The sequence below is a fragment of the Plectropomus leopardus genome, chromosome 7 (genome assembly GCF_026936395.1).
Source record: "Plectropomus leopardus strain MGB_pleo_1.0 chromosome 7, ASM2693639v1, whole genome shotgun sequence".
NCBI classification, from domain to species: domain Eukaryota; kingdom Metazoa; phylum Chordata; class Actinopteri; order Perciformes; family Serranidae; genus Plectropomus; species Plectropomus leopardus.
In genome coordinates, this window is record NC_142182.1 from 4,580,148 (window position 1) to 4,601,683 (window position 21,536).

The 21,536-nt window shown below is 39.9% G+C and overlaps 1 protein-coding gene across 1 annotated transcript in view; it reads right to left on the bottom strand.

Moving 5' to 3' along the window:
* zfpm1 (zinc finger protein, FOG family member 1) overlaps positions 1 to 20,324 on the bottom strand; it is a 120,025-nt gene extending 99,701 nt beyond the window's left edge. The window contains exon 1 of the mRNA XM_088079702.1: positions 19,817 to 20,324. Within this exon, the coding sequence (XP_087935828.1) occupies positions 19,817 to 19,856 (40 nt within the window). The 5' untranslated portion in view covers positions 19,857 to 20,324. The remainder of the gene's footprint in view (positions 1 to 19,816) is intronic.
* Between the last annotated feature and the right edge of the window lie 1,212 nt (positions 20,325 to 21,536).

Sequence of the window (21,536 nt, forward strand, 5' to 3'; positions counted from 1 at the left end):
TACACGTTTGGAAAAACCCAAATGCACAAGCTAAATTTGTCGGAAACAGGGCATAAGAAATCATATCTTAGTGAAGGTTTTAAAAATTCAGTTTTTCTCCACCTATTTATATAAGCAAGGGTCAGCTAAATATCACAAACACCTCTCAGTATCAACTTGAGTATAGCACAGCTTTCAAAAGCAGCTGTTGGCAATTAGTGGCTAATACAAAACGAAGAACAGCGGCCATAAATGCCCGCAAACTAGGAAAACAAAGACGAGATCAGCCGCCATATAACAGGGAAAATAAAAGATTGTGATTGAGATGTTATGCCTTTGTCATTGTTTAGAAAGTGCTACAGACGCATATATTATTAGTCACGCTCGCAGAGGAAGCTTGTATGTTAAATGCCCATCATGCCGCGATGTAGCCTATAGTCACAGCGGAGCAGAACGATGCCACCATCTTTTAGTTCTGTGGAAAAAATACAAAGGTGGCATAAAAGGGAGACTTCGTTGCGACCCTATAGCGTGATCTCTGTGTAAAAGCGGCTTTAGAAAGCAAAAGTCACTCTACCGCAACGACTGCCGGTTGGCTGGACTTTAAACCTGCGTTATAATATCACTGACTTCACTTGAAACACATTTAACACTCGGTTTATTTAGCCCCGAGGAAACTAGATGTGGATTTCACACTGTAAGCAGCCCAAAGGCAGAGTTCACTGCCAAAGGGTTTATCAAGCCGAGCTTAAAACCCAGTGTGGATTGCTGCGCAGCCTCGGGTTAGAAAAAAAGTTTGAGGGGGTTTTGAGTGGAAGTCATGTCTCTAAAGAGTACCTGAGTCCACAAAACACCAGTAAAACAGATGGGAAACACTGACAACATCAATATGCACCAAACACAACCTGCAAACCTGTTTACATGGCTGATAAAAATAAATATTTCACTCATGTTTCTGCAGCCATGCAGATTGAGAATAATGTGCCCTAACACGTCAATAATAACGTCAAACTATAGAAAAGAAGAAGCCTTTTGTGCCATCTTCCAGCAGTGGCGGACTTGTTCAGCCTCGCAGACACTGAAAAACCTGTTGATATCCAAGTCCTCCACAATGTTAAAAAGTAGGTGTGTTTCTCCCCCAGACTACAAATGAGAGCTTTTCTTGCGTTATGCATCTCTACTGCAGCCTCGCAAACTGTTGGCAAGTTGGTTTGTGTAAAAACCACAAAGCTTACATGTAAGAGCCCATGTGTCACAGACTGTTAAAAACATCACGTGAGATGAATATTCTGAATGTGCTCTCTAAATGCCCAAAGAAAGCTCTAAAACATGAATAATATCGGCATATCCAACACGTCTATCAGAAAATGCTACATGCAGAATAAAGCCTTAATCTACACGTATACTGTTTACCTGACCCATATCACTCTCAGAATATTGTCATATTAAAAACAATACAGGAATATTAGTGCATGCAAATGCACCTCCCGGTGCATAAACCAGCTAGTAGGAGGTAATCAAGGTTCTGTTTATGATTAAAATGTAGAACTGAACAAACAAAAATATTACTGCAATTACTATCTGAGGTACTGCTTTTCATGTGGAGCATTTATCTTGAAAATCTGCAGCGATGCTGCTGAAATAATTACAGTTTGATTCTGAAATTAATGAGCAAGTTCTTTCTTTTAAAGACTGGTTTGATTTTATTCTAAAACATGGGAAGAAGGTACTGAAAAAAGAAATGATCCAAAAATAGGCAAGAAATTACTTAAGTGCTTGAAAATGACCTGAAAATTAATTTAAAGAATTAATCATTTTAAAAAAAAGATAAAATAAAACAAACCTGGAAAAAGTGATTTAAAAAATTATAATAATTTTGTGACATACTTTTAAATATATAACCATAACAATTATATAGTTTTCCTCTAGCCTTTTCTGTTTAGATATTTTTCCCCAGATTTTTTGAAAACAATTTTCAAAATCTACTGATTTGTTAATAATTTATAATCAAGTTGCTCATTGCCTTTTTTCCACGTTTTTTAAAAAAGTCGCACCAATTTGCTTGGCGTTCAAAGATTTAAATACTTCTGAAAGGTGTCTCAACGCAGCACGAGGAAAGTATCAAAGGTTAAATGTGGTGAACTAACAATCTTGTACGCAGTAACACCTTTCTCCAGTATGGTCGCAATCTAACCTGCCATTTCCTTTAATCTCTTCTGGCGCAATATGTCAAAACTCCAACAACTTGAATGGAAACCAAGCTATTGACAGACAGCAGACAGCGTCACCATCACCATCCTGATCCAGGGTGAGATGGGAAATTTCTCCTCATGGAGAGGAGCAGGGAAGAGGTGAGAGGAGGAGGAGGAGGACAGAAGTTCAGTTGGACAGACAGAGAGCTGGAGAGCTAAAGATAAGAGAGGGGAGGGATAGAGGTTGCTGGTGGTGTGTGTGTGTGTGTGTGTGTGTGTGTGTGTGTGTGTGTGTGTGTGTGTGTGTGTGTGTGTGTGTGTGTGTGTGTGTGTGTGTGTGTGTGTGTGTGTGTGTGTGCGTGGGGGGGTTGTGAGGGGGTGGATAAAAGCAAATGGGTTAGAGGATTTGGATGCAGGGAGCATATCCATCAGGGATCTTTCCTGGTATCAAACTGGAGCGATCAGTGATAAAAAGTCAACCTGGAAACGGCTGTAGCTGCAGTGGGAGTTCACTGGGCTGCAAATAGGCCTGTCTGCCCCTACTCTCTCTTTATCTCTCCATCTCTCCTCCAGCCACTCTTGTTGCCTTTATAATGACTCGAAAAGCCAGTAATACAAGTTTTCTTTATACTCAGGCTGCTACTGATGGCCATTCTGCAATGATCTTTGTGCTGTTTTAACACATCTATACCGCCCGCAGGATCTGCAAATATAATACCACATCTCGATACTCTTCCAATCGTGTGACCACTACAGAATCTCTCAATCCCTCCCTTTTCTCTCTGCACTTCATCTCCTCCTCCACCCCCCCAAAAAGCTCCACAAAAGAAAAGAGAAATGAAAAGAGGAGAGGGTTTTTCTTCTTTCTGCTGCGCCCCACCCTTTTCTAGATAGAGAGGGAGAGGGAGAGAAGAAGAAGAAGAGGAAGAAAAAAAACATAATTTATCTGTGTATTATCAAGAAAGGCAGACACTTTAATCAGTCAGCTATGAAGTCAGTATTTCCATTCTTATCTGTCGCAGGAGTGGAAATGGAGAGGAGATAGCGTTCTGGGAGCCCATCGGTGGGCAGGAATGATAATGGGGGGTGGAGGGGGTTGAGGGGTGAGGGAAGGAGGGAGGTGGGGAGGGGGCAGGGCTAGGCTATTGGACCGCTGTGTCAGCGCTATCTGCACCCATTATCAACAGCCTTATCGGCCCTACCATCAGCCTCGCTGTAATGGGGCCAGTTCAACTTTCCACATTATCATACCGCCAAGACCTGGTTCGCCAAGGCTAGGGGTCTGGCTGGAGACAGAGGGAGAGAGAGGAGGCGGGGGGGGGCAGATAGATAGAATGAAAGAAGGGGTGATAGAGAAGTGGAGGTGGAAGGGAGAGATAGAGGGAGTCGAATTTAGAGAAAAAACAGTGGCTGTGTGAGAGAAAAGAGGAGATTATTTAAAAAGCAGAAAAGGATGAACTGATGGAACAGCTGAAGGTGGAGGAGTGATGGCAGGGTCCAAAAATCCCATTAAACTTTCAAAAATTAAAAATAAAAACATGTTCTTTAACCCTTTAAAACCTGGTTCAACATCAGTTTTCTTGTGTTCAGCTACCTGAGCAAACTGGTTTGATTTTTTTGTTTTTTCCAAAAACATAGCGTAAAAAGGCAATGACCAACGCAGCAACAAATGTCCCTCTAATTGCAAGAAATTAGTTAAAGTACAAAGAAAATGACAAGAAAATTAGCCAGAATCCAGGGAAAATGTCCAGAAAACTATATTTATAATCATTATATATATATATATATATATATATATATATATATATATATATATTTAAATTATGTTACCAAATGATATTATACACATATAATTGCCAATTGCAAGAAATGTGTGATAGTTGCAAAGGAAATGACCTGAAAATTAGTCTTAAAAGGGGCATAGAATTATTAGAAAATTATCAAAAAACTGCGAAAAATGTCCATAAAACTATATTTATAATAATTCTAAATATATATTTAAAAATATGTTATGAAAAATAAATTATACATAATTTTTTTAATTTTTTAAAACTTTTTTCCGAGTCATTTTCTTGTGTTTTTGTTGTTCTACTTTTCTTTTCTTGCTTATTTTCAGGTCATTTCATTTAACTTATTTCTTGTTATTTCTTGTGCCATGTGTTGCAAAGTTGCTCATTGCCTTCTTCCAATGTTTTTGATAGAAATCAAACTGATTTCTTCTGGTTTCAAAGGGTTAACGTGATATCCCAGTGACATTGTTTGCGCTTTGCTGTTGCGTCTACACACTGGCGGATTGTTTATGGTCTGACTTCCTGTCTCCCCGGGCTGTTAAGTTATATTAGATCCACACGCCCATAATAAATGATGTTACAACAGGGCCTCATTAATCAGGGAGATAATATAAAGTTAGTTATATGTATCACTCAAGCTTTATCTGTGTCTCTATCGAGAGAGAAGATCAAACAGTGTGTCAAGATATCGCACAAATGTGTTTTTCCCAACAGTCTAAACCAAAACATACGAAGACAGGATGAAAATTAAGCGGCGTCTTGATTTATTTTGAGTTTGAAGACTTTGATATGCACTTTTACTTTTTGATAGCGACAGAATTGTTTTAGCAACTGTAATAATTTTGGCCATTTCATTCCACAACATTTAAATCCTCAAATTAATCTGTTTCAAGGATTATTGTATTCTTGATAGAGTGGTCAAGCCTCATTTTATATATTATTTTAAGGGCTGCCAGTCTTAGCACATTCATCCAGATAAGATTAGGATCTGTACATAACGTCTTGTGTTTTTTTTTTTGTTTTTTTTTTTTTATAACATTAATCGCAGGCTGACATTTCTGTCTTCAGGAGGCTGTAACGGAGCGAAATGCAAAATAATTAAACTGAAAATATGATTAAAAATGTGACTGTGATGTGCATTATGCATGTCTACCATACACATCCATAAAACAATAATGTCCACATCACAGAGGTGGAAACATCATTTGTTCCAAATCAGTTCGGTATGTGACTTCAGATAAAATGATTAGATCCAATAATCTACAGGGCCATCAGCAGAAAATTAATCAGCACCTACTATGGTAATCAATTAATGCTGCTTTTTTCTGTTTGACTTCATTGTAAACTGAACATCAGTCAGTTTTGGATAGTTGGTCACATGAAACAAGACTTTCATTATGGTCAGATGCTATTTGTGCCCGGGTTTCGGTTGAAAACAGATCCTGGGCATCCAAAAACATCAAAATATGACATCAACAAGAACTGATCTATTCAGCTATTCTTCTAAAGTTAGTGTGTACAGTTTGCATTCAGCAGCTTTATACATCCTAAAAACTGGAAATACATTGTAAGTCTTCTGAGTCCAAAAATAATAAGCCAGTATTGACTCAAAAAGGACTTGGACACCTGTGTCCCATGTGAAAGTCCTGTGCTTGACCGATTCATCCACCACATCTGACTCCCTTCATGGACTGCGCTGCGTTGTATATAATGTCACATGACTTTCTGGCAGTACACTTGTAAGTTTTTTTTCATGAATTTACTACTTTAATCTCAGGGAATATCTGAGATTAACTAATACTAGCCCGAACCATGAACTCTTTGGCCATATCACTTCTAACCTCGATGCATACATTTTCCTACAAAAAGTAATGCACCAAAATTCAGGCATACACCACATGAAAAGCCAGTAATTTGTGCATAACCAACGGACTATGGAAGTCTGTGATCACCTTCCTTTCCACGGTCACTCACACAACGTCGCCTGCAATTGGAAATAATGACGGCGAGTGCGGTGGCTACAATACAAATAAACCTGCTAATGTTTTGAGCCTCCATCGGCATGCTTCCTGAAATGTTATCGCAAGAGGAAAAGTTGCAAAACATCACTCAGTGGAAACACAGCCATCCTGCAATTGTGCTTATTGACATTTTAAAAATATTAAGTTGTAATGGAAACTCGCCTACTATTTCCAATGGCCAAGCCTTTAAATCTAAGTGTCTAGTGAATTTAACATTTAAAAACAAAGACAACATAGTCCACACCAGCACAGCACTGAACACTATGAGGTATAATTAAGATAGCGATGATAATCTTCAGCCTTAAAACCTTCTCATATAATCACTCCAATAAAAACATGTACAGTTAATTCTAGCAAAGTGTGAGCGCCTCTTTCAATTTCAAAAAACGTTTTTTTTACAGTAACTGATCATTATAAATGCTCAAAATATTATGTCTTTTCACCTGTGGCACATACCACACAGTCTATGAGCACACTGTAAGGCCAGACACACACACACACACACACACACACACACACACACACACACACACACACACACACACACACACACACACACACACACACACTCAGGCAGTTGATTGGCAGCTCACTTATCAGTCGGGGAGCCAGAGCACCACGGTTTACACAAGCACAAAGCAATCCAAAGGCCCGGATCACTGCAACACTACTGGCTCACATGACTCATAATGTACACACTGAGACGTGAGAGGGACAGATACTGAGAGACAAGGAGAGAGAGACAGAGAGACAGAAGGAGAGAGAGAGAGGTGCGTTACTCATCGCTCACTAACACGACCCTGGTCAGCCTTCCTACATGTAATCAAGTACATAAACACTACATTTTTAAGGAAAACAAGTAATTTATGACTTTGATCATCCTCTGTTGGCAGCCAGAGGGAACTGCAACAACAACTGGCTCTGATAGCTGATTAAAAAGTTTCCTTCCCAACACACACAGAGGAGTAAACAGGTTAATTGTGTCAAACTGAGTGTCAAAAGCTTGAAATTTATTTTGGGGATAAATGATGTGCAGTTCTCTGCCACGAAGAGGCCCCAGACATCCCCACCAGTGTTGATGTAAAGGATCTGTGTTTTTCTTTGTTTTTTTTATGAAAGCTGATTGTTTGTGTGTGTGTGAGCATGTGTGTGTAGAGACAGACAGCATAGGAGCCGCTGGTCTAGACCTCCTCTGTTAAGGTGGCTCCCAGGAGGCTCCTCCAGCATCTCCTCTTTCTACACGCATTGTCTCGGACGCCGAGTCGCCTTATCGCCTCCTATCCTTCCCATTTCCTCCTTCTGACCCTCCTCTGCTTCCTCATTCCCTCACTGTCCCCGTCTCGTCATCTTCTCCCACTACATTACTGTGGACATGCTGTCCACCTTCTTATTTGCTCATCTCCTCTTCTCCCATTTCTCCTTTTTATTATTTATCTTTTAAAACCACCCTGGTGGCTTAATCATGTTTCAGTCACGTAATCTGTCTTTACCGTTTCAGCAAAAACACGCCTCAGAAGGAATTTTTGTCAGTAAATTAAGAGAAAATAATCAACAAACATGAACTGTCAAGAAATACCATCTGCTTGTGTATCATGTACTATTATGCACTTTGTAGAGTCAGCTAGTTCAGGGTTAATGCACATTTTTTTACTAATAAATTTACATGATTTTTCAGTGACTTTGAAGGAAATTTTAAAGTGCATACATTCTCTGAAATAACCGTCAATACTCCTCATCGGTTCTTTTTTATTACTATATAATAGCTATTTAAATCTATTTAACAACTTAGGGACTGTTTGTTATTTATGCGAATATTTTAAACCTAAAGGAGGCACTTGTGTTTTTTATTTTGGCTTTAGGGGAGGGCCATGCAACTTTAAATGGTCAGGTTTTTTTTTCTTTGAAATTGTTTGGCTATTTTTAAAAAAAAAAAAATTAGATAAAAATTTAAATTTTTAAAAAATGGGGGAAATCTTTTAAAGAATATATTTTAACTTTTTAAAAAAAAAAAAAAAAAAAATCTTAGCAATTAAAAAAATAGAAGTTGTTTGGTCTTTAAAATGTCAGATAGTGGTAAAAAAAAATATCAATCAGTGTTTCCAAAAGCCCAAGATGACGTCTACAAATGTTTTGTTTTGTCCACAATCCAAAGACATTTAGTCCACTGCCACTGAGGAGGAAAGATCACCAGGAAATATTCACATTTAAGAAACTAGAATCAGAGAATAATGACTTTTTCTTTCTTAAAATTAAACTCAAACTGATAATTAAATTAGTCCAAATTAGTCAACTAGTTAGCTATTTAAATTAGTTTGTAATTAGCAGTTAATATTGCATGCAAAAGTTTCCAGATGAAATTCAGATAAACACAGATTATACAAATTGTATAAGTAAATCTGTTTTTCAGCCTACACTTTAACAAAAATGAAACTCGTGTTTCTTGAGTTGTTCATTTGTTATCTTTTAAATCATATTATTATTTCACTAATAAACATAAAAAAAAATGTGTGCAATGATGCATCTACCGCTATGTTTTCCATGTTTGCTTGCTGAATTTAATATACATTTATGCAGGTACACATGTGTACAAAGCCGATAATATCACAGTTGTTCATGCAAAATACCACGAGATCAACTCTTGCATTAATACATGTATTTCTGATTGAAGATTTCAATGCAAATCTTTGGGAGTAATATCTTCCTTTTTGCACATTAAACCCAAATCAATACACTCCAATGAATACAGTGGAAAAAAAAATACCACACAAAAAATATGCAAAGACTTAACAGATACAAGATTTCACTCAGCAGTGACAATATGACATAATGAGACTTCTGCACCAGGAGCAGGTGCATGCAGGGTCAAAGGTCAGGACGAAACAACGTGTGTGTATTAACACACTTTATGATCTGTCTAGAGACGGTGTGAAACTGCTCCATCTTGTCAGGCTCCTGTAACCTTTGACCCTTGACCTCTTAACTGTTTGATTTAACATTGGTGATCTGAGTATTCAAGCTTGGCAGCTTTCGAGCTACAGTTGAGTTTATTGTCGGAACAAGAGCAGTTGTGAAGTGTGTGAGCGTGTCAAGGTTTGTGTGTGTGTGTGTGTGTGTGTGTGTGTGTGTCTGTGTCTGTGTGTGTGTGTGTGTGTGTGTGTGTGTGTGTGTGTGTGTGTGTGTGTGAAGGGGGCTGTAAATGCAGGTCAGGCGGTGTTGTTTGCCCAGGTTGCCTTAACACCCTGGAACAGAGCGCTCAGCACAGTAGGAGCAAATGGTCTGTCTTATCACTGCCTCTGGGGGGGCCTTGTCATAACACTGGCTGTCTCTCTCTCTCATACACACACACACAGATAGATCCGCACAAACACACTGTCCTTCGAGTGTCCAGAGTCATTCTGACCAGAGATCACAGCCACGTGGCCCACAGCTATCCCAAAAAAACAACTCCTACAACCAGCAGCTACACACACACCTGCTTGGTCTGCTTTTGGGAAAATTTATATCCATTTAAACGTCTTTGACAAATGTTGATCATCACCATCATGTGTCCCCAAACCTGTATTTTCATGCATCGATCGGACAGCAGCTCGAGGAGAAGAAGGCCTGGATACTTTGGTCACTCTGGTTAAACATCCACCGTCTCTAATAGCGAGCACGTCAGCCGTGAGCTAAGCCCTCACAAAGCTCCCTGGGAAGAGCTGGCAGAGTGGTAATTACTGCTAGAGCAAACAGTTTGGACGTAGATTACGCTACTGTTGGCCGGGGTAATGTTTTCTCTCCTCCCTCATCTGTGGAGTCGTCAGCGCCGAGGTCAAGGGTGACACCGTTTACAACGGCGCTGAGTTGGGGGAACTATAATTCACCACGAGGCCGTCCCCTGGGTAAATAGCAGGAAAGGGTAATAACTCATCCACACACCGAACACAAACGGTGTTTCCTCTATAACCCTGCCAACTTCCCTCTTTGGTGTATCTGACCAAGCACACACACTCTCCCCGTCAACGCCGCTCGGATAGCCACAGTGCAAACACACACGTTAATGCAAGGAAGCTACGACCTAAGACGAGAGAGCAGACAGAAAACACTGAAAACTGGTGCTTTTATTACCTCGTTTTGAGAGAATTCCAAATAGTTCAAAAGAAGAGAACACATGAGAAATTACCTAATATTTAATTTTATTTGACAAAATGTAAATAACACTTGGGCTTTAAACACAATGAAATAAAGAATATTGCAAGAATTACGTGCAATTTGGCTTTGAGCACATTGGGGGCTAGGCCCTCACCCTGGTGGGAATTTTTTTTTTTTTTACAGAAAACATGCCTTCCACATCTGCAGGCCTGCAAGTTTGGGTAATTTTTTTTTCAGTTAAAATTTTGGGTCATTTTTTTAAACCTTTGGCAAGAAAACATTCCTTACAAAACCTAAGCCAGCCAAAATAAAAATCACCAAATTGACACCATTTATCACAACCAAAATCTTAAAAACACAAAAATTATCATTGGATTTCTAATTTCTAATGGTCCTTGAACACATCACTCAAGAAGGCTCAAGGAAAAATATCTGTAGCTTTGGGGAAGGACAAAAAAAACAGAAAAAATATCTGATTGAAGCATTATGCAAAGTAGATTTTCAGCTTCTTCAACCTTCAAAAAGCTGACAGTATTCTTACAGAGATCCAGTCAGGACCGCTTACACTGATAACTTGATCATTTCTATGTTTTTACAGTATTCATTGTGCTCTGTCCACCCCTCCTGCGATATGAAACATGCATGCATATGTGGGTGTAACTGATGTGCAGTCATATGCAACTCTCACATCAAGCTATCTCATCGTGAGCACGAGAATCGTCCGATCAGTCACCATCTAGCCGGTCTAATATCTGTCATGAGAATCAACCCAGTGCGAGTCATCCTGCTGATGCTGTTACTTTCCTCTTTTTCTTCCCCCTCCCGCCTACTGTACCCTCTTCAAGTTTTACGCCTTTAACAGAGAAGAATATTTAAAAAGAAAAAAAAAATCACCCTGGTGATAATCATCAACGAACACCAAAATTTCCCAACATGTCTGCACTATCTCATACAGAATCTGGAATGAGTAATACGTGGTATTAATTTTAATTAAATTAATCAATGACAACGCTTGTTAGGGAGGAGAGAGAGGAGAGATGAGGGGGGAGGAAAAGGAGGAGGCGGGAGGAAGTTTGAATGAGTGAGAAAAGATTGAGGGAGAAAAGAAATGCATTCACACCTATCATCTAATTATACAACAACATTAATCCCATTAGGGCTGGAACTGATTGCCAGGGTCCGGACCCCGGCTGCTCCTGCCTGGGCCTGTTGTTATTGCGGTGGAGCCTCGGCTCCTGCCTGCTGCAGCCTGATAACAACTCTAATCGCACTTGGCGATCTCTATCTGCGCCGGAGATCAGGCCCCGCGGCTTATCAAAAGTTCACATCAAGCTAAAAGCAGAACAAAGAAGGAGAAAAAAAAACACACACACACTCACAAGGGAAAGCCACCAAGGCACTGCATGAGTCTTCTGGGTGTGTGTTTGTGTGTGCTTGGAATTCGTGCTTGTGTGTTTTATTTCACTTTGGCTAACAAAGAATGAATTAATCTCTCAATTGTGCGTCCGTATAACAATCACGTGACCCGGGCCTTGTAAGGCTGCTGATAAAATTAAAAACAATAGTGACACATTCCTTTCAGCTGCAGCAACTATCTGAAGTCATTTCAGAAATCGAAAAACACCTCTATTATAAGCTACAGCTACAAGTTTTAGTGCTGTTTAATGAAAGAAAGAAAAAAAGGAAGAGGCAGAAGAAAAGGAGGAGGAGGAGGAGGAGGAGGAGGTCAGTGTGGTGATTTCCTTGTCTGGCCTCTGCAGGCGTCCCGGTTTGCTTTAAGCCATGGGAGGCAGCGTATTATTCATGCTGACCTCTGAGCTCTAGCGCTGATGTCATAGGAACCAAGCTTTCTCACACACACACACACACACACACACACGCGCACACACACACACACACACAATCAGCAGTGTGAATCTGCAGGGTGTTATCTATTTACCATCAGCAGGCCTCCTTATCAGCCCCAAACATCTTTCACAGAGGGGTGGGGGGAGCTGCAGAGCTGGCTGGGCTGCCATTAAAAACACACCACAACACATTCATCTACCAGCTATGTATTCCACACACTTTTTCACTCTTTCTCTATCTCTTTCTTCCCACTATCTACCTCCACTCCTCCTCTTCTCCTCCCTCTTATCACCGCACCTTTTTTTTGCGTCGGCTCTCCTCTGCTTTTCTCTTCTTTTAATTATCTAGAGATCCACCCCCAGCCAATCGCAAACAAAACCACCGACAACAACGCAACAACGCTGGGAAAATGGCATGCAACAGCCAGATGTAATTACAACGAGCCCTCCATCCTCCATCTCTCCTTCCATCTGCCCAACCTCAAATCTCTCCCTCCCTCTCTCCCTCTTTCTCTTTTGCTTTCTGCGCTATCAGCAGCAGCGATCGCCGCCAAGTTTTATCGCGTCTCCCATCTCAACCGCCAAAATACAAGCCCAGGGATCCAGCCTCAGTGGGCTGCCTGCCTGCCTGCCTCCTATCTCCCCATCAAGGAGAGAAGCCTTATCAGGCTGAGAGATCACCAACCGTTGGGGAGGATGACGCACAAAGAGACACAGACAAATATCTATCTGCTACACAAACACCCGCTTCTCCTCTTCAGCTGTGGGCCTCCAGAAAGCCCTGGACTTAATCCATTGTTGCTGGGGGGGAAAAATTGAAAAAGATATCCATGCTATGTTGTCTTAATGTCTTTGTTGTCGGGAGGTTGTTGTTGTTGTTGTTGTCAATTGTTGCTTTTCTGGTGTTTTTTTTTTTAACAAAAGTTACTTCAAGTCACAAGATCAGGTGGAGGATATGCTCCTCCAGAGCACACTAACAGACCGCGCCACATGTAGGGTTTGCTTTTATCTATACGATTTTGATAAAAGTGGTGATATGTTAGGGCTGATATCAAAACCATAATTGGTAGTTTACAAGAACTTTGCCTTTATAAAGTAGTCCAAAAGCTTAACTCAACATTGCAATTTGACCAGAAATTTGACCTGACCTCTTCACTTGATACGGCTGCCCCTTGAAAGCCGAAGGACTCGAGTCATCAAACGAAGACCCTCAGTCGACTGACATTGCTTTTTTTCCTGTGTGGTGTACTTCTGGGAACGTTTTGGTCCCCAGATTTGGCTGCGGGGTGAGCGCGCTCGACTTCCATGCTACTCTTTGCAGCTGCGGACACGCTGAAGCAGCTTTTGTTGATATCTAGTGTCGGCAAAAACCTGTTGTTGCACATATGCGATTCGTCGTTAGTGCTGTTAGCTTGTTTACTACATGAATGTTCAGACTTTGAAACTTTGTATGTTAAACAAAACAAATCATTGAATATTCATATTGAACAGCCAAATCCAATTCGACTGGCATAATTCTGGAAAGGTTCAGCATATTCGCTACATAATAACACTGACTGACATCTTATCCATGGTTTGCAGAAGCGCACAACTGCATGGTGATTTTATTAATAATACATGCGAAGGCTGAAACATGCTCCTCTGGGCTGCACCTCATTTGAGCGCTCCACTCGCAGTTTCTTTTATTGTCAGTATGACATGTTTTTATTTTTATTCTTTAACGTATTAGCATTACTAAAAAGTAATCAAGATTTTAGCAATGTGTACTTCAACTCCCCTGCAATCAGTTACTCATTACACCACTCTCTATGTAAGTTTGTTAAAGCACAATGAAGTGCATCTCTGCAGAAGTACAAATGCAACTTCACTCACAACATTTGTCTTTATTATTTTCCGTGATTTTTCTATGCAGATGAATAAAAAATACTTAACACAGCTCTGTTGTTTCCTCTATTTTGATTTAATGAAGCATTTTCTTAGTTCACTGTTGGGTCAAAAGGGCTTTAACAGACCAGGATAACTGCCTACTGGGGTACAAGAGACAGTCTGTTCTTTTTCACTCTGAATACTCATTACAAATCTTTTTTTTTTTTTGACAGCTGTCTTCATTTAACCAGATTACTCATTCCCTTCAATTCCTCCCTCAGAACATTATAAATGGACAAAAAAAAGTCTGTCCAGTTTTCATTAAATAGGGAGATAGCAGTCTGTTTCGAACCTTATGGGCTCACATGCAGAATTTAAGTATGCATATGCCAAGTATGCAAAAAATGAATAAATAAACATGTGTTTAAAACTGTTTGCAGTGGCCAATATTAAATTACAACGCGTCAAACCAACTGAACGTTGCTCATAGCATCGGCATTCTCATTTTTCAGTCATTACTTACAATTCCTTGCACCTGCCACATGATAAATGCCTTCCAGAGGTTTTTGAGGCGCTACAGGAAGAGTTAAGTGTGCATTTGGTCGATTAGCAAAGAGTGTTTCAGAAAATAACAAGTTATTACAATAACTTCACAACCATCATTTGGGTTTATCTTTATCAGTATAATTTTTAGGGTTGATAATCACCAGATGATGCAATATTATCACGATTCTTAAGTCACAATACATATTTATTGCGATTTAAATTGTGTTGCTATTTGCGAAATATTGTGATATTGCAATATATTGCGATAGATCACATTTTTTTCAGCTGCAAATCATGTCCTAAAGGAAAACTTGAATGGTTTTATCTAATAAGATAAGGTTTTCAGTCTGTTAATCTCACTTCAATCATTTTTATTGCAGAAAAATATATCTTATGGACAGAAAAAGCGGCTGATTTTATTATTCCAGTAGGCTACCAAGAGTTGAAAAAATTCTCCCTCCACCCCTTTTATGCACCATCAAATTACATTAATGTGTGGTATCACTAGTCATTTTAAGAAAGGATGTGACGTATATGATGATACAACTCAACCCAACAACACTGTGACCTGACTGGAATTTGTCATATCAGTGACAGCGAGCGGCGTGCTCAAAACAACACGATGGACACACTGCATTAGTAGTATTAGTAGTAGTGGTGGTGGTAGCACCAGCAGCCCCCTCCGCTGCTGAACCTTCACACACCCCAGCCGAACAAAGTCCTTATCACTCCTCACTCTTTCCTATCAAAATGTCTGCCAAATCACAAGAGAGTCACGGGGCTGAGAGCCTGGCTGGCCTCAACCACAGCCGGGGCCTGGTGCACAGGGAAGCATAGTGGACCAGAAGCGCTGATAAAGACGGCCATAACACCCCTGAGACGCACACATGTATATACACACACACACACACACACTCTCTCTCTCTCTCTCTCTCTCTCTCTCTCTCTCTCTCTCTCTCTCTCTCTCTCTCTCTCTCTCTCTCTCTCTCTCTCTCTCTCTCTCTCTCTCTCTCTCTCTCTCTCTCTCTCTCTCTCATGCCAAGTCTAGTCTGCGTTTATCAGCCTCAGGGTCTGGGATACATCTCCAGGCCTCGCTGCTGGCCTTACTGTAGGTGCCTGCTGGGAGTTCACAGCTGATAGGCCTCTCTATGGAAACGTATGAAAAAACAGGAAGTAACAGACTATGTGGACTACTTGCAGCGGCACAACAACTTCAAAAAGAGAAATCCTTAATGGCAACCGAGCGGATATGCTTGATCACAACAGATTGCATCAAGTAATACATTTACATGATGTTAGAAAAAGTTGAATTATTGTGTTATTGGGACTAAAAGTGGACTTGGACTAAATACATGTAAAAATATTGATCCAACTGAAATTGGACTAAATCGAGCAGTGATGAAAGTCAGCGATTCAAATCATTAGTTGGAGACTCCTCAGTTGACTAAGATAGCTTCAAGTTGAGCAATTATTTGGGGTATTTTTTGTTTGCGCGTTATTGTGCTGTGCAGTGAGCTTCTGGGGATGTTTTGGTCACCAGACTTTGCTGCAGAGTGAGTGCTCTTGACTTTCACGATACTCTTTGTTAAAGCCAGCAGTGGACGCGACGCAGCGGCACAGAGGAAGAGATACTCTGCATTATAAGGCTGCAGGATAACTTTATCTTTTCTCTCTTGCTTGAAAATGGTTAAATTACAGCTCACAGCATCTTAATACAGCACCGGCTCTGGTTTTTCTTTGATATCTAGTGTCAGAAAAAAATCTTGTTGTGCATTTGCGATCTGTTTTTAGCACCATTAGTTTGTTTACTATATTACAAGAAAAGTGGTTGTTTTTTGTGGACTTTGTGATTAACCTATGTTAACCACAGCATTATTGAAAGATAAAAGTTTATATATATCCACAACATAATAACATACAAACATAACAGATTAGTGGTTTGCAGAAATGTACAATGCCAACATTTTTTTCTGGCCTGCCTTCATGAAGATATTACATTAGCATTAGCATTACTAAAAAATGTCCAATAATCATGACATTAGAAAGCAGCTTCATTAGTAAAAACTATGTTTGCTGCTTCGGGAGATAACAAAACCTGTTGTGTGACAAAACATAAACACACAAGTCAACCCGGACGGTGCTTGATTTTGGCCTGGCAACCCAAAATGATAAGCTATTTTTGTTAGCATAATGCTGTCACATGCCAACAAGACAGACTGCTTCACAGCTCTGAATCCAAGACATGCCGCATCAGAAGTTTTAGGGTTAAGCGCTTCAACAATCAGATCATGTGTGAAAGCTGCCTGACAACTACAGAGCTTCCTGCTAGCTACAAAACACTGCCTGATATTAAAGTTAGGCAATTAACCATAGATCATTTATGCAGCACAAGACCAAGCAGCAGACGGACACAACCAACTCTCCACTTTGCTACAGAATAGTCCATCTTATTCATTTAACCCTTTAAAACCTGAAGTAACATCAGTTTTTTGTGCTGTGTTCAGACACCTTTTACACGTATTTAAACCTCTGAAACTTGAGAAAATGGGTTCGATTTCTCCTCAAAACATGGGAAAATTATACTGAGCAACGTGGCAAGACATGTACCACACACTGTAAAAAAAATGGTAAAAGGTGATAAGGAAATGATCTGAAATTTAACCAGGAAGATTAGTAGATAAATGTGATAAAATAAATAAATAAATAATTAATTTAAAAAAAATAAAAATGTCCAAAAAACATATTTATATGTTTATCAGATAAATATATCAATATCAGATATTATTATTAATTATCATAATTGATATTGACAAGATTATGTTACAAAAAGAAAAAAATGTGTGTATATATATATATATATTATTGTAGCTTTTTCTTGAGGTCATTGTCTTATTTCTTTTTTTGTGTTTCCTTTTCTTTTTTGTGGTTTTATTTTCATGTAATTGTCTTGTAACTCTTAACTTATTTCTTGCTCATTTTTGGGCCATTTCTTGTTTAATTGCTTGTTGCCGTCTTCCCATGTTTTTGAAAGAAATCAAGCCAATTTGCTTAGGTGTCAAAGGGTTAAACCATCTTGAGCCACACAATAAAAATACAGAAACTGGCAAACAGAGAGCATCTTTGATTAAATTAGCTGAGTAACTAACAAAAACCTTACATTTCCTATAGTTTATTGCAGGAATGGAATTGACTTTTTTGTCCACCTGCCAGTGAGGCTGCTGGATTCCTAAATCTGTCAGCTACTCAAAAGACTTCCATTGTTTGTTTATTTCTTCTTGTTGTTTTGTTTTTATTTTGTTTGTTTGTTTGGTTAGTTGTTTTTTTGGCTGGTGAATAAGGCAAATCTAGTAACTACTTGTATATATAACCAGCATCTGGCTGATTGCTGGTGCTAATTTCCAACCCTGGCTTACTGGGACACTGTGTATTATGTATATCATGACTGAAATCTTAAAATAGCGATTTGATACAAAAGTTTTTAAAAGCACGTGCAATGATTAGCCCTATCGTTTGCAGGTTGTGCAGCTTGAGGGCAATTCAGTGACATGATGTAATGCTCCTCGCTTCCTCTGACCTCTTGCTCTCAACAGCATGCACACAAGTGACGTTTACGTGCATAAGACTAGTGGTTCCCGACTGGTAGGACGCGGTCTGCTCTTAATGGACCACAAGCGACTTGTGAAAGTGTCAGATTTGTAAAAAATACACTTTATTATGAATTACAGTTTATTTCTGGCAGAGAGCATTTATTTTGAAGTGCACTTTTTTTATCCTTGCAATATGTCTTATTTCTAAGTGTTCTTCGCATTTTGTGAAATAAAATTGAATATGTGGTCATTTATAACATGTGGACCTTGAACTAATGACTAACAGAAGTCTGAACCCTGTGACCAGACCAGTTGGGAACCAATGCAAAAGACCATTAAAACAAAATTGCATTTATCTAAAATAAGAAATCTACAGTCAGAAAATTCAAATCATTAATATCATATTGATATAAGTAACTCAGTCTGTGGGGACTTAACTGGAGGGTCACTGGTTCAGTTCATAACAACTGATAGCTGGAGAGGTGCCAGTTCACCTCCTGTGCACTTGCCGGGGTGCCTTTGAGCAACCCCAACCTCTCGGGACACCATCCTGCAGCAGCCCCATCACCCTGACATCTCTCCATACATAACGTAATGCACTTTTATGGATCCTGTTTGTGCATGTGTGAATAAGAAAAATCCCCTTCTGGGCTTTATAAAGTACACATTATTGTTATTATGTATGAAATGTGACACCAAACAGCCCCCAAATGTTGCTTTTAGACACTTAGTTTCTGGGAACACAGTGACACAATCACTGATGACCAGATCATTTTATTTGTTCAGTGCGATAACTTATCAAACAAACTGTCCTGCTGATGCCATGTTTCCATTCCAGCTGCTACTTCCAAACAGAAACGTGCACACTTTTTCCCTTCATCTCCCAAATTATGACTCAAGATTTAGACTCGTCAGCTCAGAGCAGCAACGCGCACAGCAGGGGTTAATCACAACATCATTAATATGCTTTTGTATCAACTTTGAACATCAGTCACAAGCGATAAACCTTCACACATCTCATGAACAGGAAGAACTCGTCAAGCACGGAGACCAGCCGAGCGCCAGACCAAGAAAAGGCCTTTCAAGCGGCCCTAAGATGCATTATTGAGTTAAAAGGATAGATGAAAAAAAAGATCCAATTGTAAGCAGCTATCAGCAGGAGAGATCAGCCAGGCGGCCTATCTGACGCCCCATCTCTGGGAAAGAGAAGTGAAAAGCCAGGGGGAAAATGCAACGGCGGCCTCGGCGCTGCCTCAGACAGAAAACAAATAAAAAAGATCCAATTTTAATCTTTATCTGGGCTCACATCGGATCGCTGCTTTATCTCTGTTCACATCGGCTTTTTCAGAGAACACTGACGTTTCCACAACAGAATTAAACAGGAAGCCGCAGCTGCAGTTTTAGCTGCCAATGGACAAAGCATTCTTCACAGGGTAATAAATGAAAACTTTTTCATATTCCTGCACGGTCAAGATAGCGAAAGTGGCGGTTAATATTTTGCAAAACGGGCTTAAAAAGCGTGTTAGATGTGGCTATTCTGAGAAAATAGCCTGTCTGAACTCAATTGAACTTTTAAGGTTCAATTTGCTGATTTTATCAAAGTCCTATGGGGTGTTTTGGGAGATAAAACGGTGTCATAAACTAGCATAGTCTCAAGACAGTTCTGCGGTACAGTTGGGTTTTTATAATAGCATACTTACAACTTTATAATGAACGCACAGTTGAAGCGAAGTGCCGCACACAGCACGCGGCTTCTTCCCAGCACGCGCGTGGCTCTCCACGCTACAAACACGTACAACACTCCCCTCCGCCGCCCCCCCCCAAAAAAGAAACATTAAAAAATTGTTTCACACTTACGTTTTATCTGCCGGGGTTTGCTCTGCTTCCTTCGGGACATGGTGGCTTTTCGCTCTCGGTCTGGCGCGCGGAGCGGCAGAGACGCGGTCTGGCTCTTCTGTTTTCTCTGCTTCTTCGCTCTTTACTGCTGCGACGCGGCGCTCCGATCAGCGACCGCAGAAATCCGCATCTGCACTTTGATATCTTGTGCCACGGCAGCTAACGTGAGGCTACCTGTGGCTGCGTCCTCCTTCCCTCTTCCTAAACGTGCCTGCAGCCTCTCCTTTTCGCTCCGTTTTCCTGCTACTCCTTCTCCGGGCGAGCCGCCGCCGCCGCCGCAGCCGCTGCCGCGTGTGTCAGCGAACACAGTTGCTCGTCTTCGGAAATATTGACGCTGGTAAATAGTGACAGTTATGTGGAGGTCACTGCTGTTGTTTTCTGTGAAGTTTCCTCTCGCCGGTCCGCCCCCTTGTCCGCCTGTATTGTCACTGAAGCGGGGAGCCACTTTCAATGGAGCTCGAGCGCTACAGTCAACTCCGCTTACTACTGAGGAGAAAACGCGCCGCCGGCACGCCCCTTACGTCTGACGTAGGGCACCGCACTCATCTCCCATTGGTTCAAACTTCTCCCGTGTAAAGCATGCATTATTTTATTCTATCAAAATAAAATAAAATAAAATAAAATAAAATAAAATAAAATAAAATAAAATAAAATAAAATAAAATAAAATAAAAATAGACACACTGACTTGTATAAAAATCACTACTACATAAAATAAACAGATCAATCATTAATACATATATTCAGGGAAATAATTTGGTATTGATTGATATATGCACTCTTACTGCAGTAGATTAGGCGCTGTAAGGTATTGCACAGGAGCAGTAAAAACTCTTTTTAAATCACATTTTTATCTAGTTTTGTGCAGAGTAAAACATTAAATAATATTTACATAACCACATGTAATCCATATGTGCCTATGTTCTCCAAATAAATGGAATTGACACTCCAGAAGGAAAAGTTAATCTTTTGTCTAACCCTCCCATGTACTAACATGCAGGGAGTGTGAGAATGAGATGTGCAAATTTGCCATGTGCATGGTTAAGTTATCAATCAGGCTATCAAATATCAATATGCATTGCCAATGTCATTGGCTGAGGTATTCTGGTGTTCTTGGCAGTCATGACATTTCAAAATTTTGACCAAGTTGTTATTTTCTTGCCTGAGCGGTGTGTCACCCCTATTAACTTGATATCATATATAATTCAAAATTCTTTTTTTTTATCAAGTAATTCATATATTGTTGCGTGTTTTCATTGTTCTGTACTCTTGTGTAAATGTGATACAGACATGAGATTAGCCAGGATTTCCTTTTGGGCTGATGACTGGCTGCTTTAGTTTCCTGCATGGATGACTCAGATTGAAGTTATTGCATTACAAAGGTATTATTCAAAGTACAGTGGCGGTATAAGACTGTAACTTGAATTAAGGATTTAATGGATTTAATGGAAGTCCATCCAGGGTTATGAACCCTTAAACTCTGGGTCACACACACCAAATACACTCCTGACTCATAACATGAACATAGAGAAGAACTGGAGTTGGTTTCTCAACAGCTAGATTCACTGGTGCCATCTAGTGGCCATCTTTAAAACAATGACAGAACCTCACAGAGAGCTTAACCCTTTGAAACCTGGATCAACATCGTTTGTTTTTAGGTTGTTGTTTTTTTTAAAAAAAAA